The following is an 18,813-nucleotide window of genomic DNA, read 5'->3' as shown; positions in this document are numbered from 1 at the left end:
CCAGCAGGAGGATCTCTTGCCCAAACCCCCACGGGAGAGCACAAGCCGGCAAGCTGCACCCTCAGCAGCAACACCTGCTCTGATAGGCGCACACCGCACAGGTGGGCAGGGCCCCCAGCGGCAGCACCCGCTCTGATAGGCGCACTCTGCAAGGTGGGCAGGGCCCCCCAGCGGCAGCGCCCACTCAGGTGCACTCCACACAGGTGGGCAGACCACCCCTCAACAGCAACACCTGCTCCAACAGGAGCAATCCACACAGGGGGCCGAGCCGCCTCTCAGTGGCAAATCTCAATCTGAGAGGTGAGCTCCTCTGACCACGGTACCAAGTGGGAAAAAGAATCAAAGAAGAGAAAAGTCTCCACGCCATGGTGAATCAGCAACCCACAAATCCCCATCAGGGGCACACTAGGGTCAGCACAACACAGTGGCAGGACACAGTCCTGAAGAGAAAGACACAGAACCCACCCACCCCCAAGTACAGTGAGGGTGACCACCCCGGCAACAACCGAGACGGTCACGCTCACCCATTGGGCAGTAAGGTTCGACAGCCAAACTCAAACCCAGAGCCAGATCACAAACAAGTCTCCCACTGACGAACCAGAGGGAACCAGCACAAAGCCAACCCAAGGAAGCCACCTACAGATCTCCAGATGCGCAAATCACAAAGAAATATTACAAATTTCATGAAAGGGCAAACCAACTCGCCAGCTCCAAAAAGCAGTACGACCGAAGAGGAGATGGAGAATAAGAAAGCAACTGAGGCTATGACAGCAGAAATGATGGAAAGCCTCAGGAACGAATTCAGAAAACAATTCCAGAAGTTTAGAATGGAAGTCTCGAAGGACCTTCAGGAAGTCAAGAAAGAAATGGAAGCAAAAATGGATACAATGCAAACCTCCGTTAAAGAAGGCCTTAACATCCTGAGAAGTGAAATGCATGAAAAAATAGATTTAAAATACAACTCATTAGAGGAAGAAATTTCCACGATCAGAGCTGATCTGGCAACCATAAATAGCTCCCTGACATCCATAAACTCCATACTTGAAACCGATTCACAAAAAATTGATCATATTGAATCCCGAATCTCTCTTTTGGACAACGATGCAGCCAGTAAGGACCAGAAAATTACCACACTCCAAGAAACGGTAAAACTCCAGAACAAACTAATCCAGGAACTAGTGGACAAAGACAAGAGATATAATCTGCGCATAATTGGAATAGAAGAAGGAGCCAAATACCAGAGCAGAGGGCTTCAACATATTTTCAATAGAGTTATTGCAGAAAACTTGCCCAACCTTACAAGGGACCTCACCCAGATAACCGAAGCCTATAGGACGCCTGGGAGACCAGACTCTAGAAAATCATTGCCCAGGCACATAATAATCAAGACTTCAGATCTCAAGAATAAAGAGCAAATGTTGAATGCAGCCAAAGCGAAGAAAAATTTATTACAATGGGAAAAGGATCCGAATTACAGCAGAACTCTCCACAAAAACCTACCACACACGAAGAGTGTGGAAGAATACAATCCAAGTCCTACAGGCCAACAATTGCCAACCCAGAATTATATATCCAGCAAAACTAGAATTCATATTCGAGGGAAAAACCAGATCTTTATATAGCAAAGAGGATCTAAAGGAGTATGTGAATAAAAAACCAGCCTTACAGCGAATTCTAAGAGGGGAATCCCACCCAACAGAAAACGTACAGGACACCCAGACAGAAACAGAAAGGAACTGCAATAGCCAGAGTCCAACAGAAAGAGCAGCTCATTAAAGAGAAGAAAAAAATAAAAAGGAGAGGAAAAACAGCCTGACAGGAAAATGGAAGGGGAAAAAACACTCTTATCCTTGATCTCTTTGAATATAAATGGTATAAATGCTCCGATAAAGAGGAGTAGACTGACAGAGTGGATCTGCAAACAAAAAGTTGCCATCTGTTGTCTACAAGAGACCCATCTTACAGCAAGGGATAAAAACAGGCTCCAAATGAAAGGATGGAGCAAGATCTTCCAAGCAAACGCACCTACCAAAATGGCAGGAGTAGCCATCCTGATCTCAGACAAGCTGTATTTCTTATTAAAATCAACTCAAAAAGACAAAGAAGGACACAACATTTTAATACAAGGAAAAATCCAGAATCAAGACATCACAGTGATAAATGTATACTCACCGAACAAAAGAGGCCCTACATATGACAAGCAAATTCTGACAGAATTACAGAACAAGATAGACCCAAACACAATCATAGTGGGAGACTTTAATACCCCACTCTCTCCAAGAGACAGATCCAACACCAGGAGGATTAGCAAGGGAGTAACACCATATCCCAAATGGATCTGACAGATCTATACAGAATCTGCCACCCTACAAAGACGCAATACACCTTCTTCTCAGCAGCCCATGGATCATACTCCAAAATAGACTATGTCATAGATCACACAAAGAACCTCAACAAATACAAAAGTATTGACGTCATCCCATGTATTATATCTGACCACAGTGGAATAAAGGTACCCCTCAATAACAACGGTTACCACAGAGGCTATACACATTCTTGGAGGCTAAACCCCTTACTGTTATCTAACACTTGGGCCACAGACCAAATTAAAGATGAAATTAACAAATTCATAAGCCACAATGACAATGAAAATACATCACAAAGGAACCTATGGGATACAGCTGAAGAGTACTGAGGGGCAAGATCATTGCCCTCAGCACTGACATTAAAAGAATGGAAGCAGAGCAGGTAAATAACCTCATGATGAAACTAACAACTGGAGAAACAAGAAATGATCGATTCCAAAACCACTAGGAGGGGAGAGATCACAAAGATTAAAGAAGAGAGAAATCTGATTGAAAATAGAAAGACCATTCAACAAATAAATAAGACTAAAAGCTGGTTCTTTGAGAAAATAAATAAAATTGACAGACCCCTCGCAAGACTTACAAAAAAAAAAGAAGAGAAGAGACTCATATACATAAAATCAGGGACTCCACCGGAAAAATTATAACAAATACACATGATATTCAAACAATCATAAGGAACTATTTCCAGAACCTCTACTCACTAAAAACAATGATTTTACAAAAATGGATCAATACTTAGAGAAGTATAAACTGCCCCAAATTGAATCAAGAAGAAATAAATCAACTAAATAAACCAATAACTTACAGTGAGATACAGGGGCTAATCAAGAGCTTCCCAACAAAGAAAAGCTCAGGCCCAGATGGATTCATCAATGAATTCTATAAAACCTTCAGTGAGGAGCTAATACCAATACTCCTCAAACTCTTCTGCGAAATAGAAACAGAGGGAGAAATCCCAAACCCATTCTATGAAGCTAATAATATACTCATCCCCAAACCAGGCAAAGACCCAACAAAAAAAAAGAGAACTACAAACCAACATCACTAATGAACACAGACACAAAGCTCCTCAATAAAATATTAACTAACAGGATCCAGAAACTGATCATGACAAAGTAGGTTCATCCCACAGTCACAAGGATGGCTCAACATCCGTGAATCAGTCAGTGTGATCCACCACATCAACAGAACTAAAATCAAGAATCACATTGTTATCTCAGTAGATGCCCAAAAAGTCTTTGACAAAATACAACATCCAATACTTATTAAAAACTGTGGAGAGAACAGGAATAGATGGAACATTCCTCAAAACAATAAAAGCCATATACAACAGACTAACTGCTAACATCGTATTAAATGGGGAGAAACTAAAATCATTCCCCCTAAACTCAGGAACAAGACAAGGATGCCCACTCTCCCCACTTCTTTTCAATATAGTCCTGGAATCCCTAGCCATAGCAATAGGCAAGAGGAGGATATCAAAGGGATCCACATCGGCAAGGAAGAAATCAAACTATCCCTATTCGCAGACGACATGATTTTATATCTGAAGGACCCAAAAAACTCAGTCCCCAAACTCCTACACCTAATAAACCATTTTGGCAAAGAAGCAGGATACAAAATCAATCCACAAAAGTCAGCAGCTTTTCTGTACACCAGCAATGTACAAGCAGAAAAGGATATTATGGAAATAATTCCTTTTACAGTAGCCAAAAAAAAAAAAAAAGAATAAAGTACCTAGGAATCAACTTAACCAAAGAGGTGACGGACCTATTTAATGAGAACTGTAAAAATCTAATAAGGGAAATCAAAGAAGACACAAGGAGATGGAAAGACCTCCCATGCTCATGGGTAGGCAGAATCAATATAGTGAAAATGGCCATATTGCCCAAATTGTTATACAAATTCAATGGAATCCCCATCAAAATCCCAGCTTTGTTCTTCACTGAAATAGAGAAAGCAACCCATAAATTCATATGGAACAGCAAAGACCTTAAATAGCTAAAGCAATTCTAGGCAAAAAAAGCAGTGCAGGAGGTATCACAATACCAGACTTCAAACTCTACTATAGAGCCATCATAACAAAAACAGCCTGGTTTGGTGTAGAAACAGACCGGAAGACCAATGGAATAGAATTGAATATCCAGAAATAAAACCGCACTCATACAGTTAGCTGATATTCGACAAAGGAGCTAAAGACATACAATGGAATAAACAGAGCCTTTTCAACTACTGGTGCTGGGAAAACTGGGCAGCCATATGCAGAAAACTCAAAGTAGATCCAAGCCTATCACCATGCACCAAGATCAACTCAAAATGGATCAAGGACCTCAACATCAAACCTGAATCTTTGAAACTACTCAAGGACAGAGTAGGAAAGACGCTAGAACTTACAGGCACAGGAAGGAAATTCCTGAATATTGTCCCAGGGGCACAACAGATAGGGAAGAGACTCGACAAATGGGACTACTACAAATTCAAAAGTTTCTGCACAGCTAAGGACATAGCCACCAAACTAGAAAGACAGCCAACCATATGGGAAAGGATCTTCACCAGCACAGTAACAGACAAAGGCCTAATATCTGTCATCTACAGAGAACTCAAAAAACTAAGCCCCTCCAAGCCCAGTAAACCAATTAGGAAATGGGCAAAGGAGCTAAAGAGAGACTTCACAAGAGAAGATATAAAAATGGCAAAAAAAAAAAATATGAGGAAATGTTCAACATCCCTGGCAGTAAAGGAAATGGAAATAAAAACAACCTTGAGATACCACCTCACTCCAGTTAGAATGGCCTATACTCTGAACTCAGGCAACAACAAAAGCTGGACGGGGTGCGGAGATAGAGGAACCCTTCTCCATTGTTGGTGGGAGTGCAAATTAGTACAACCACTTTGGAGAACAGTATGGATGTTCCTCAAAAAGCTCAACATAGACCTACCCTATGACCCAGCCATACCACTCTTAGGCATCTATTCTGAACAACAGGTCCCAAGATATCAAAAGGACATTTGTACTTCCATGTTTATCGCTGCACAATTCACAATAGCCAAAATATGGAAACTGCAGTGCCTTATTACCTCCTGTGTAGTCCCCTTTCACTCTCGAGTGTAAGCCGCCCATCTGGCAGACAGCTAATCTGGAGTGAGGGCTAGGTGCAAGCCTTGGCCACGCAGCCCCAGGGCGGGAGAAGAGGCAGGCCTCTCAGGACTGCCCCTTAAAGGTATAGCCAGAGCCCAACATCTCCTCCTTTTGTTTTTCAAAATAGCACGGGGTGCTGTAAACATAAGGCGCATGTAGACATGAGGCAAATGTTGACATAAGATATATGTGGGGCCTCTTCCACAAAAAGGGGGGGGTAAGTGAAGGGGCCACCCATTTGGCTCAGTCTGGAGTAATTGAAGTTCTTATCCCATTTTTTGGGCCACTCAAGACAATGCAGACAGCATTCCCCTCTTCTGGCAGTGAGGTAGAAGCAGGTTCAAGCTTTGATGACTCTGGTGGTCCACAGCAGCCAAGGCGCTGGTAACTTAACACATGTGGTTAGTAAAACATTTTATCATAAGCATTGAGGCAAGGTGTCAAAAACCTCAACTCCTACTTCCCTCCTACTGGAATCCCTAAGTTTAGCAGCAGGGGAGAGACAAAAGGGAAACGACAAGGTAATAATACTCCATTCCAATTTTTTTGTAAGGCTGCAGGAAATATTGCCACAGCAAAACATTACACCAGAAAGATGTCAAGCAGAGTCCAGGAAGCAAACAGGGAAGGGAAGATGGCTGCCTCCAGTGTCGTCTACCGCTGATGAACGCAGGCAGGCTTCCCATATTCCCATGGAACAGCAGAAGAAATCCAGCATGGTCCTTGTTTTCCTAGAGAGAACAAGAAGAAGACATTTCTCCAGAGCAAGTGCTCTGGGCTTGGTTTCCCAATCGGGAAAGGCACATACAAGGCTCCTTCCCGCACTGATTTGGGGAGATTTAAAATTTCTTTTTTTGTGTGTAAATTTAAGATATTTAATGTGAGCATAGCTGTCCTTAACTGGTCATGGGGGCTGTTCCCCTCCTTTTTGTTTTAATTAATGACACAGGAGGGCACCAGGCTGGGAGTATGTGCAGAGGTCATTTCTTCTGGAACTACTTCCTGCTGAAAGGGGGCGAAGTAGTCAGGGGCCTCTGATTTGCCTGGTACCGTCCAGTTTGGTTGGTGAGAGTCCTCATCATTACTATTAGAATGGTTATTAGGGCCAGAGGGTGTCATGGTCTCCTCTGGCCAGCTCCTGTAGCTTGGGCACATCAGGAAGTCCCTAGGGCTGGGGCCTCAAGCGTCCACATCTGTGTTGGGCGCAGAAGTGTAGAAGGATGATGGCCTTGAAATGCAAGTTCCCAGGTGGTGACCTCAGTGAGGGATGTTATTCTGTTAAAATAGACTTTTGAAAAGGTCAGGCAAAAGGCTGACAAGTTCACAGGGCTAGTTAACATGAATGGCATAGGAGAACATACCCTGGGCATAAGCCAGAAAAGTTCCATTCAGAACATAAACCCAATTGTGGCCAATTACAAGGAAGGAGGGATAGCTGAAGGAAGTGTTTAGGGGTAGTGGTCTGGTTTGGAGTAGCAAGTCAGAGGCTAAAATAAATATATATACATATATACAACTGGCAGGAAAAGGAAAACGGAGAGGTATGGGCATTGGGTAGGTACAACTATTCCTTCAGATCTCCCGGCTCTGATTAGTTTTGAAAAGGTGAGACAAGGCGACTCCGTTTAGGATGTGACATCATTCTCCTCTTACTCCTCTCCATATCCCTGTTTCCTGGACTGGCTGAGTCCCAGGAATCCAGGTGCTTGTTGCTGGGATGGCATGCTCCCATTGGCATTCACGGGGTTTGAACTCAGGGCCTGAGAACTGTCCCTGAGTACTTCTGCTCAAGGCTAGTGCTCTACCACTTGAGCCATGGTGCCGCTTTCAGCATTTCTCTGGTTCTCTTGAGCCAAGCTTCCAGTCTGGCTCTTTGCTGGTTAATTGGGAGATGGAGTTTTAGAGAGATTTTTCTGCCCAGGCTGGCTTGAACTGCAATCCGAGGAGTTTTAGCCCTTTTTATATCCAATTAAAGCAACAAGGAGAACAGTAGGAACAGAGTTCACCTGTAACTTGTTGAGAATTTACCAACGAACCCTGACCAGAGTTTACACTTAGAGAACAGCAGACGGAATGAGATGAATGAGATCCACGTGCTATGAAATCATATCATTTAACCTTACTGGAAAGTGGAAGAGAACACAAATAAATGACAATCAAGGGCAAAGGGTTAAAACAATGTAAAAGTCTCAGCTTCAGCAGTGGCTGTGTCTTCCATGCTGGATCAGCATGCTTCATTAGCCATGTGTGGTGGGGGCAGGCAGTAGAAATGGGTTGGATCTGGGCGAAGCTGTAGTAGCATCTCTGAGAGTCCTCTGGACAGGCTGTCACACCTCCTGCAAGATTCTACACAGACTGTTTAAAGACATTTGAAATCCCCCAGTATTTTCTGGTTGGTTGATCTGAGTACTCTGGCTGCTCAAATCCTTTATCTAGAAATCTATTTTAAGCTGTTAAAGGTAGGAGGCTTTTACATCTTTGCCTCAGCCTTATTTGCACTGGAAAAAACTCTGAAACCCAGGGGGCATCTAGCCTCCTGGCTGCCTGTTTTTTTCAGTCCTGGCTACTGCATGACCTTTGAACTCAAATGACAATTTTTCCTTAATGCAAGAATTACAATTACAAAATTAGAAACACTTATTCATTTAGCTTTCCAATAAATTAGTGAAAAACATTAGCTTACTTTGCCATTTTTTTCTACATACAGTAAATAAGATTTTACTTTTATCCCCATTAGTTTATTATACATACCTTAAAATACCTGCCTGATTATATGTAACTTAGGATAGTTAGGAGTCTTACTTGTTACATCCCAGTATACACACAGAATTTAGTAGTTGAATCATTAGACTGATATCCAGAACAATTGCAACAAATGTACTTTTAACAGTGTTCACCAGAATTACAAACACAAAAAATCCAGTCTCAGCATCTTGCCTTTTTAATATATCTAAATTGCAAAAATAGCATAGGAATCAAATCACACCAGATAAATAAACTTCTTAACCATTAAGAAAAACTCTTCCAATTCTTAGTATCTTTCAAGGGGCAGTTTTAGAGATTCCAGTCAAATCACTCATTGCTGTATATTAGGACCTTTTGGAGTTTTTCTTAGGCACATTTGCTTGCCCCCCAAACCGTTTGGGTTAAAAACCTGGGGTTGTTCCTTGCTGTAACTCCACCTACAAGCTGCAAGGGAAAGTTTAACACAGAACTAAAGCAAATCAACGCAGTAGTTCAAAGAGGCAGTAATTCTTAAACCATGATGCTAGATTTTATATGCTTTTACCCTCAGACAAACAGACAGACAGACATACACAGACAAACGGTTGTGCACAGGATTTTGAGCGCTCTTAAAATTGTTCTTTAATTGGCCATGTAAGTTTTCTGGAATTCAGTGCCAAAATGATATTATTTTGCCCATATTTTAATAAACAAAAAAAAAAAAACCTTTCCAGCAAACCAAAAATTTCACAGATTATCCGACAAGCCACATTTTGAGAAACCAGTTTGGAGACAGGACATGAACAGAACACAGACTGCAGGATCATAGCAAGACACCTTAACCTTCCAGCATTTGAATTGCAAGGCCGCAGTTACAGAGAGTTACCAGGAGCTGGAATCTCCAAGTCCCTGCCCAGCCTCCAGGAATTTGGCACGCCCACCACCTGGGGTGAGGGCGGGAGGCTCTTGTTAAAACCCATTCTGTTGTTAACCGAACTTCCAAACTTAGCAAACATCGTCAACAAAAAAAACCTAAAGCCTTTTTTGTCTCTTTTAAAGCAGATTAGCCAACAGATATTATGTAGGCGAGTCCAGTAAATTTCCCAGGCCTCAGAGGCGGGGGAAGGGCGCAGGCACAAGGGCAAGCCTCCCCAAGAGTGGCAGCGAGCCAAGCTGCTGCCGAACTTCTCCGTGCTCGCCACGCTGTATAGTGCCGCTGCTGGCCTCCCGCCTCCTCCACTTTCCGGGGCCGCTGGGCCTAAAATGGCTCGAGGATCTGGCAACACCTGCTCCTCCCCAGCGGCCCGGGAGTGGCGCTCTTTGCATGCCGCCGTCGGTGCGACCCGCGCATCCGGGACCACCGTTCACAATTGGGGACCCAGAACCCTTGTGTGGGGGGGTTCCGGCCCGGATGGCAACACCTGTTCCACGCGCCACCGCCGCCTTGCGCACTGCGCCAGCCCCAGGCATTGCCGGGGCCGTGGCCGCTGCCAGCACCTCTCCGCTGCGCCGGCCATGGGATCTGCATAGCCCGCCGTGAAGCCGCGGCGGGACCCGCACTCGAGCCCGGCCCCCAGGGCGGCGGAAAATCTGTTCCTCTCCCAGCAGCATGTTCTGAAATCCCTTGATCCTTTGCCCGAGTGTCCCACACGTCCAATCCGGTATTTTGGAGTGTGAATCTACTTTGGCTCTGCCCCATCTCCCTGCCGATGTGGGGGACCCCACACCCGGAAAACCGTCCGCGAACCAAGGGTTTACCGGTATCTCCGTCTACGTTCCCCGTGGGCTTTTTGCCCCACATTATGGCGCCATTATGCAGGGCCTTGTTACCTCCTGTGTAGTCCCCTTTCACCCTCGAGCATAAGCCGCCTGGCCCGCAGACGGCAAAGCTGGAGTGAGGGCTACGTGCAAGCCTTGGCGTGTGTGGCCGCAAGACCGCCCCCTCCCCCCACTCGCTAAGAATAAGGAGGCAGGACACCAGGCTGTCTCAGGGTAAGCTTCTGGAACTTCCACCGGTTTTACTCAGGGGAGGGGTTTATATAACAGTAATGGTGGCAGGAAGGGGAGGGACCTGGAGTCGCTAGTTCTTATTAGCGACAGGCTAATCTGAGCTGTCCATCACAGTGATGTCATGGAGCTTCCCCCAGAGGCAGAGATCACAGCCCACAGAACCGCCCCCATTATGATATCCATGTGCTCTGAGCCAGACGGGAGGTGGGGCTGGTTTGGAGAAAAGGTAGGAGTGGCTAACAGCCACGCAGCCCCAGGGCGGAAGAAGAGGCAGGCCTCTCGGGACTGCCCCTGAAAGGTATAGCCAGAGCCCAACAGAAACAACCCAGATGCCCCTCCACAGATGAATTGATCCAAAAAATATGGTACCTATACACAATGGAATACTACATAGCGATTAGAAATGGTGAAATATTGGTATTCGCAGGGAAATGGTCAGAACTTGAACAAATAATGTTGAGTGAGACAAGCCTAGAACACAGAAAACAAAGGGGCATGGCCTCCTTGATATATGACTGTTAAGGTAGGGGTAGGGGGAGACAGTAGAGACCAGGTCTGTGAAACCAAAAACTTCTTGTCAAATGGTATTTCCCACAGGTTTGGGTCAGCGACCCAACAGTATGTAACTAAAACCAAACAACTACTCAACATATAAAGGTCAAAAATTGACCTCTCAGTGGATCACAATAGCTCAAAAGCTATGTATGTACGTTCATATAAGACAAAGATAAGCAAACCCTATTGTTGACATTACATTTAAAGCCCTGGGCAAATTTCCTTTGGCGTAGGCCACGTGGCTACTGTATATGTTTTTGGTACACTGTGTATTGTATATATGTCTACCTGATCTGGGGAAGGGGAAGAATAACAGGGTGTAAGATATCACAAGAAATGTACACACTGCCCTACTATGTAACTGTACCCCTTTTGTACAACACCTTGTCAAAATATTTAATTAATAAATTATAAAAAAAAGAAAAATGAAATGGAAATCTGAGATGGAAAAAAGAGCAGGTATCATTATTCTTGCCTTACCTTTGTCAAAAATGAAATTTAAAACTGAACCCATTTTCCTAGTTTTAAATTTCGCACAAACTTGCAGGAGTAGTTAAAATGTAAAGGTTAAGTATGAAATAAACTTAAGAGTGGCTTGTTTTTAGCAGAAGTCCTTTCTGCTGCCTGAAAGGGAAAAATTATGTACCTAATAAATGTCCAAAATCGAACTAGGTTTTCCTGAAGAAGTATCAGTTCGAGATCCATGGAATCTTAGTTAGAATTTTTATATTCATTCAGCAGTGCGGGCAGGAAGGATCAAACCAAGCCCTTACTCATGCTAGTCAAGCCTTTACCCCTGAACTGTACCCCTAGCCCTAGACAGGTTTTTATTAATTTAAAAAAAAATCACAATACAAGGCTGAGGATATAGCATCATAGTAGAGCATTTGCCTAGCATATGCAAGGGACCCTGGGCTCAATCTCCAACACTACAAAAGGAAACAAAGAAAAGACAGAAAGAAGACATAAAAGCTATGACCTTATCAAGGGTTAAAAAGCAAATTAGTAGTAAGAAACTGATTATGGCTGGGTGCCAGTGGCTCATCCTGTAATCCTAGTTACTCAGGAGTCTGAAATATAAGGAGGACTGTGGTTGGACGCAAGCCTGGGCAGGAAAGTAGATGAGACTCTTCATCTTCCATTAACCACCAAAAATCTGGAAGTGGAGCTGTAGCTCAAGTGGTAGAGCACGAGTCTTGAGCAAAAACAGCTAAGGGAGAACTCCTAGGTCCCGAGTTCAAGCCCCATTACTGGCACACATACACAAAAATAATCATAGAATTCTTCCATTAGTTCCACTTCCAGTAAACTGGAAAATATCACTGGAAATCCACAGATGCTGAGAAACGTAGTTTCAGTGTCAAGAGATCTTTATTGAAATAAAAGCACAATTACACTTCTAGTACCCTTTCCACATGTGTACAATAGATTAAAAATGCTTGCTACATACAGTGCACAGACAATTCAATTATTAGTACCAATACAACTGCAGTGGAAATAAATAAAATAGCCTATTTAATAACTTAAAATTACTGTACAATATGAAAATAAAGATAAATGTTAGGATCTACAATGCCATAGAAATAAAATCATTATTTTGCGTTACACAAAACAGTATCAGAAAAAAAAATCCCGTTTTTGGAGTGCAAAGTTTAAACTTCCCATTTTAAATTATCATGCAGACATAGCATTTCAAGCCACGCTATGATCTATGGCAAAGTGTTTAAATTGTAAGAGGAAAATGCTACCCAGTAAATAATTACTCCACCAAATATCGCATTACACACTGCTGCTCTGTGCCATTTTTGAAGGAGGTATCGTGTTGCATTCAAGATATTGAAATGAACACGTTTCTGAAGCAAACACACAAACCTTTAGCCGGAAACAAAATTATGTGACAGGATAATAACCATATCCCCTGGGTTTGAGAATTAAAAAAAAAAAAAAAGCCTATACCACATAATGAACTAAGAACCAGTTTTCCATTCATCTTTAAACTCCATAATGATCCTTAAGAGAAAAGGACAATGTAAAATTTGGGAGACATAAAATTCTGGCCACTAGAAGAAAAGTGATATGACATGGGATGGTGAGAGGAGCAAAGCAGCTTCTGAGTCCCTGTGTAGAACGTGGCCACGGTATAGATCATAATACACGTAAAAGTAAAATTCAGTTTCAATGTGACTGAGGAATGCATTTAACACAAAACCGTAAACACATTATCCACCTTGACTGGGCGGGCACCACAACTTAGAGCTCTTCTGCAGACAGAGCAGTGAGCACCACCGCAAGCTCGCATGGAAGACAAAGCACTGTGGCTGCCCGATACCTCCACCAACCGGACACAGCGGCTAAAAGCTTTCCTCATGCTAACCCACTCTTGGACGGTCTGTTCTTCAGGTCTGGAGTTCTCACAATTCAGTAGTCTTACGTCTCTGAGCTTCTGCTGCACAGACTAACGCAGGGTGTACGCTAGCCACTGTAAGTCCAGAGGGTCACAGTCCTGTCTGCGGAGGATGACAGGAAGGAGAGGTCCTGGGTGTGCCACCTGCACTGAATCACTTTGTCCTTGTGCTCCCCTACCACCATGACAGGAAGCTGCTTGGTGAGGTCCCCTAAATTTAAAAAAAAGAGAGAAATGTTCATTTTAAAGACAAAATGAGCATCTGTATAGATTTTACGGCTTCCTGCTTCTTAACTACTATAGTATATAAGGTTTAAAGAGCTCCATCATGCTAGGAGAGACCCCACTGCTGCTTTCCCTGGGAAGCTCCGGTACCTGGTTACTCCCTGACTCCATCCTGGCCCCCTTTGCTGGCTTTTCTTCTCTTCCTAATTTAGAAGTTCGTGGTATTCTAGTTGTCAGCCTGCAGATTTTATCTGTTCCTTTGGTACCTTACTACCTATGAAATTCCGTGTTGTACCTTGCTCATTGACATACGTAGGATTCACACCCATTTTAAATCCAACCTTGACTTCTCACCAACACTTCAGATTCAGATCCAGGGCTGGGGAAATGGCCTGGTGGCAAGAGTGCTTGCCTTGTATACACAAGGCCCTAGGTTCAATTCCCCAGCACCACATATACAGAAAACGGCCAGAAGTGGCGCTGTGGCTCAAGTGGTAGAGTGCTAGCCTTGAGCAAAAAGAAGCCAGGGACAGTGCTCAGGCCCTGAGTTCAAGGCCCAGGACTGGCAAAAAAAAAAAGAGAACAGATTCAGATCCACAGAACCTTTCATCTGAAGAAGTTTGACTTGTCTAAAACTTCTTGGCTTGCTTTTCAAGAATTCCTCCTCCCACCCATTTTCCTCTCTCAATTTATGGCACCATCTGGCTGCTCAGAAACCTAGGAAGCATGGCAGATTCCCTGTGGATTCCCTCCACTCCCTCATGCAGACTATGTAATCTGTTTAATAACATTAGTGTTTTGTTTTTTTTTGGCAGAGCTGAAGACCAAAGCCAGGACCTTGCTGTTCCACTGACCTCAATCCCCGGCCCCTAGAGTTGTTTTTGAAGTTAGTACATTTGCATAAATCCCTCATTTATCTCATAATTTACTATAGTAGATAAAACTATTCAACAATATAAAGATTCACTGTTTACTTAACAATTTGCTATAAGAAACCCTCATGCACTTTAAATAAAATACTAATTTTATTAAGCAGATTATTTAAAGTGCATGAAGGCTTCTTGTAGCAAAATTTTAAATAAACAGTGAATCTTTATATTATTTCAATTACACCAGATTCAGAAAAAAAAAAACTTCAAAATAGGAGAGACTAAAATCAGAGGTCAATCTCAATCACCTTGGAGGTCTGTCACCTTTATTTTCATATCATAAGAGCCTGTTAGCAGGTAGTGAGCTCCAGGGGAAAAGCGAACAGAACGGACATCACTGGAGTGCGGGTGGTAGCTCTGAACCATTCTCCCTCCTCTTATGTCATACAGCATGCAGCTGGAGTCTTCTTGACCAGTAGCTAAAAGCCGGCCACTGGGATCTACAGCTACTGACGCCACTGCACTGCCTGTAGTGAGGCAATCAAAGTTTCAATACAGAAAATTAGTATACCTAATCTGCACCATGGCTAATTATGTTGCATTGAGCCACATACCAATGCTTTAATGTAGCTTACCAATATTCTTCAGTATTACAGAAAAAGAAATCCAAATTAGTAGCCAAGCAATAAGCACTAGTATATTTTGGGGGGCAAGGGTGAAGCCAGATTCTGTAAGTCTGGTTTCTTAAGTTGAAAGAACCCATTGGAAAAGCATTGTTAATACTACAATGAACAAGCCACATTAGACAAAGTGGCTCTCCTAATCCACTGTGGGCACTGTCACGTAAACATCTGGAAATACCCTTATATTCAATGCCTAATTGGAGGAACAAAAAAAATCACTAACAAATTATATTTTAGGGCAATTATAAATTTTTATAATGTTAATAATTTCTTAAAATTTTACAATTTTATATTTTAAAAATTATAAAATTGTATTTTAAAATAAGAAATGTCCTAAAGCAACTCAAGATTTACTATCAACAGAAAATAAGTTCTGAATCCAAAAACTAGAGCCTTAACCCTAACATATTGTCAATGGGGAGGATTCAAATGGTTCTTAGAGCCAGGGGCCAGTAACTCATGTCTGTAATCCTAGCTATTCAGGAGACTAAGATCTGGGGATCACGGTTCAAAGCTACCCAGCTCCTGTTGTTCATGAGACTCTTCTCTCCAGTTAACTACCAAAAAAGAGTTAAGTGGAACTGTGGCTCAAGAGGTGGAGACTAGCCTTGAGCACAAAAGCTTAGGGACAGTGTCCAGGCCTGGAGTTCAAACAGCAGGAGGGGGATTAAGAAAGAAAAAAGGGCTGGGAATATGGCCTAGTGGCAAGAGTGCCTGCCTCACATACATGAAGCCCTGAGTTCGATTCCCCAGCACCACATATATAGAAAACGGCCAGATGTGGCGCTGTGGCTCAAGTGGCAGAGTGCTAGCCTTGAGCAAAAAGAAGCCAGGGACAGTGCTCAGGCCCTGAGTCCAAGCCCAGGACTGGCAAAAAAAAAAAAAGAAAGAAAGAAAGAAAAAAAAAAAATCTTTTTACTGGAGGCTTGAACTCAGGGCCTGGTGCTCTCCTTTAGCTCTTTCATTCAACTCTACCACTTCAATCTCAGCTCCACTTCTGGCTTTTTGGTGGAGATAAGAGCCTCACAGATTTCCTGCTTGGGGTGGCTTTGAACCACAATCCTTAGATCTTAACCTCTTCCTGAATAGCTAGGATTACAGGTTTGAGCCACTGGTTTTTTGTTTTATGGTTTTTCTGACAAAAATCTTAAATACTAACAATAGTTTATATGTTTTCCAAAGCTCACCTCTCTCTAGCAAAATCTTGTTTCTTAGCATTTAATTTTTCTAATTAGAAAAAAATTAAAATTTTCTCCTTGAATGAGGTCCATAATAAAAAATAAGATTGAAGTGAACACTGCTCTTCTCCAAGGCAGTCTGGGAAGACTTAATCGAACAAAAGGGTCATAGATTAGATCTTGAAAAATAGTAAACGGAATGTACGTAGACATATAGATATGCCTGTGTAATTTAGTCTTTTCTCAAAATTTTGACAGAGGAAAAGGAGCTATGATGAAAAGAGTACATGAGAACATGATTAGAAGACAAATATAAAAAACCTTCAAGGCAGCACTTGGCACAGTGATTCAAGGCTGTAATTAATCCTAGGAACTTGGGAGGCACAGATAAGAGGACAGAGATTTGGGGCTGGGAATGTAGCCTAGTGGTAAAGCGCTTGCCTCGTATACATTAAGTCCTGGGTTCGATTCCTCAGCACCACATATATAGAAAACGCTGGAAGTGGCTCTGTGGCTCAAGAGGTAGAGTGCTAGCCTTGAGCAAAAAGAAGCCAGGGAACAGTGCTCAGACCCTGAGTCCATGCCCCAGGACTGGCAACAAAAACAAAACAAAACAAAGAGGACAGAGATTTAAGGCCAGCCCCAGCAATAAAAGTTTGAGAGACTCCATCTCAATTGATGGCTAGTTGCAGTATCACTCTCCTATCATTCCCAGTGACATGGGTAGACACAAGTAAGAGAACTGCAGCCTGGGCTGGCCGGGGCATAAAGCAAGACCCTATCTGGAAAAGGCCTGGCTCAAGTAGCAGAGGGCCTGCCTGCAGACTCAAGACTGAGTTTAATCCTCAGTACTGGGGCAGTGAGGGAAAGCAAGACCTTAAGCACTATAGGACTTGAACTGTTCCTGGAGATAGTGAAAAATCACTGTGGACTTGCTAAGCAAGAGAATATGATCCGAACAGTACTTTTGGTAAGTTATACTAAGTGAAAATATCAAAACAGAAGGATTGTAAACGAAGACAACCCATTGTCCAACAAGATACAATAATGGGATAATGAGAGAATAAAGGCTTAAACAAGGACAGATAGATTTTAGGGTGGGGGAAGAACAACAATATTGCAACTAACTGCCTGAATAAGGAATAAAATTGGCGGGGGAGGGGGTGAGGGACTGGTCATGGGACATGAACACGGGGCCTGAGCGCTGTCTCTGAGCCTATTTGTGCTCAAGAATAGCACTCTTCCACTTGAGTCTCAGTACCACCTCCAGCTTTTTCTTAGTAGTTTACTGGAGATGAGAGTCTCACAGACATCTGCTTAGCCTGGCTTCAAACTGCAATCCTCAGATCTCAGCCTCCTGAGTAGCTAGGATTATAGGTGTGAGCCACCAGCACCTGGCAAGGGAAAAACTTTTTAAACGAGTCCTAGATATCAAATAATCTTGCTTGATTGCCCAATAGGGAAATAAGTGAATATCATTAAAATTAGGAAAAATGAGAACTGTTGACTCGCAGAAGAAATATGCAGGAGTTTAGTCCAAAACATACAAAGTTGATGATGCCAACAAAAACCCAGATTTATTTATTCAAAAAGTGATTATTAAATCACTACTCCCTTGGCATGGCACTATATAGTAGGTACTGTAACTATTCTGGAAAACAAAACGGGTATGTCTCTTATATATAGTATGATGAATGAATATAATTCTATCACAAAAAAAGGTATGTTACTTTGATACAACTTAATATCTATTAGAGGAGATAAGCAATAAGTAAATAAATACACTGTATTAAATAGTGAAAAGAGTTTGGTGATATAACATAAAAGCTCTGCATGGGTAGCTCTTGCCTATAATCCTAGCTACTCAAGAGGCTAAGATATCAGGATCATAGTTAGAGCCAGCCCCAGCCAGGAAAGTCCATGGTGCTCTTGAAAAACAGACAATGAAAGTCAGAAAGTGAAAGTGGGTGGTGGTGGTGGTGGAGGGAGGGTTGGGTAGAGTGAAAGGGGTAGGTGTGTGTGTAAGGTGTAGGGAGGGAGGGTTGGGTAGAGTGAAAGCCAGGGGTGGAGGGAGGGAGGGTGGCAGGAGGGAGAGTGGAGTGAGGGAGGGTTGGGTAGAGTGCCTGCCCAGCAAGCACAAAGCCCAAAAGTTCAATGCCTGGTACAGAAAAAAATAATAATAATCAGAAAGTGACATAAAAACTTTATATTATAAGGTAAATAAATCAATAAATAATATTATAATCATTATTTAGAAATAGGGAAACAAATATTAAGTGGAAACAACTATGAAAGTTAAAAATTATTGTCTCTGAGAAACAGAAAGCTAAATAGCCTTTTAGGGACCGGACCTACTTCTTGTTTTGTTTTTCTTTTTGGCTGATAACACGGCTTAAACTCAGGGCCCCATGCTTGCTAGGCAGGCATTACCATGACCGCACCCTCAGCCCTGTTTTTGCTTGCTATTTTTCAGATTTGGTCTTATGATTTATTCCTGGGATGCATTTGGGACTGTAACCTTCTTATCCATGCCTCTTGTGTAGCTGAGATTACAGATCCAGATCACAGATTACACACCCAGTTCTTTTAAAGGGTCTAACTTTTTGCCTGGGCTAGCCTCCAACCATGGCCCTCCTAATGTCTGTCTCCTAAGCAGC

The 18,813-nt window shown here is 42.8% G+C and overlaps 1 protein-coding gene across 7 annotated transcripts in view; it reads right to left on the bottom strand.

Annotated features, from left to right (window-relative positions):
• Window positions 1-12,147: 12,147 nt before the first annotated feature.
• The window catches only part of Wdr47 (WD repeat domain 47), a 67,293-nt gene continuing 60,627 nt past the window's right edge, over window positions 12,148-18,813 (bottom strand). For all 7 annotated transcript variants that reach the window (XM_048363717.1, XM_048363718.1, XM_048363720.1 and 4 more), the window contains 2 exons: window positions 14,604-14,822; window positions 12,148-13,412 (listed from right to left, as the gene is read on the bottom strand). In XM_048363717.1, coding sequence (XP_048219674.1) covers window positions 13,270-13,412; window positions 14,604-14,822 — 362 coding nt within the window. In that variant the 3' untranslated portion in view covers window positions 12,148-13,269. The remainder of the gene's footprint in view (window positions 13,413-14,603; window positions 14,823-18,813) is intronic.

This window comes from Perognathus longimembris, chromosome 15, assembly GCF_023159225.1.
Source record: "Perognathus longimembris pacificus isolate PPM17 chromosome 15, ASM2315922v1, whole genome shotgun sequence".
Classification (NCBI taxonomy): domain Eukaryota; kingdom Metazoa; phylum Chordata; class Mammalia; order Rodentia; family Heteromyidae; genus Perognathus; species Perognathus longimembris.
Note: the sequence above shows the minus strand (reverse complement) of the source record. Positions and strands in the feature narration are given on the sequence as shown.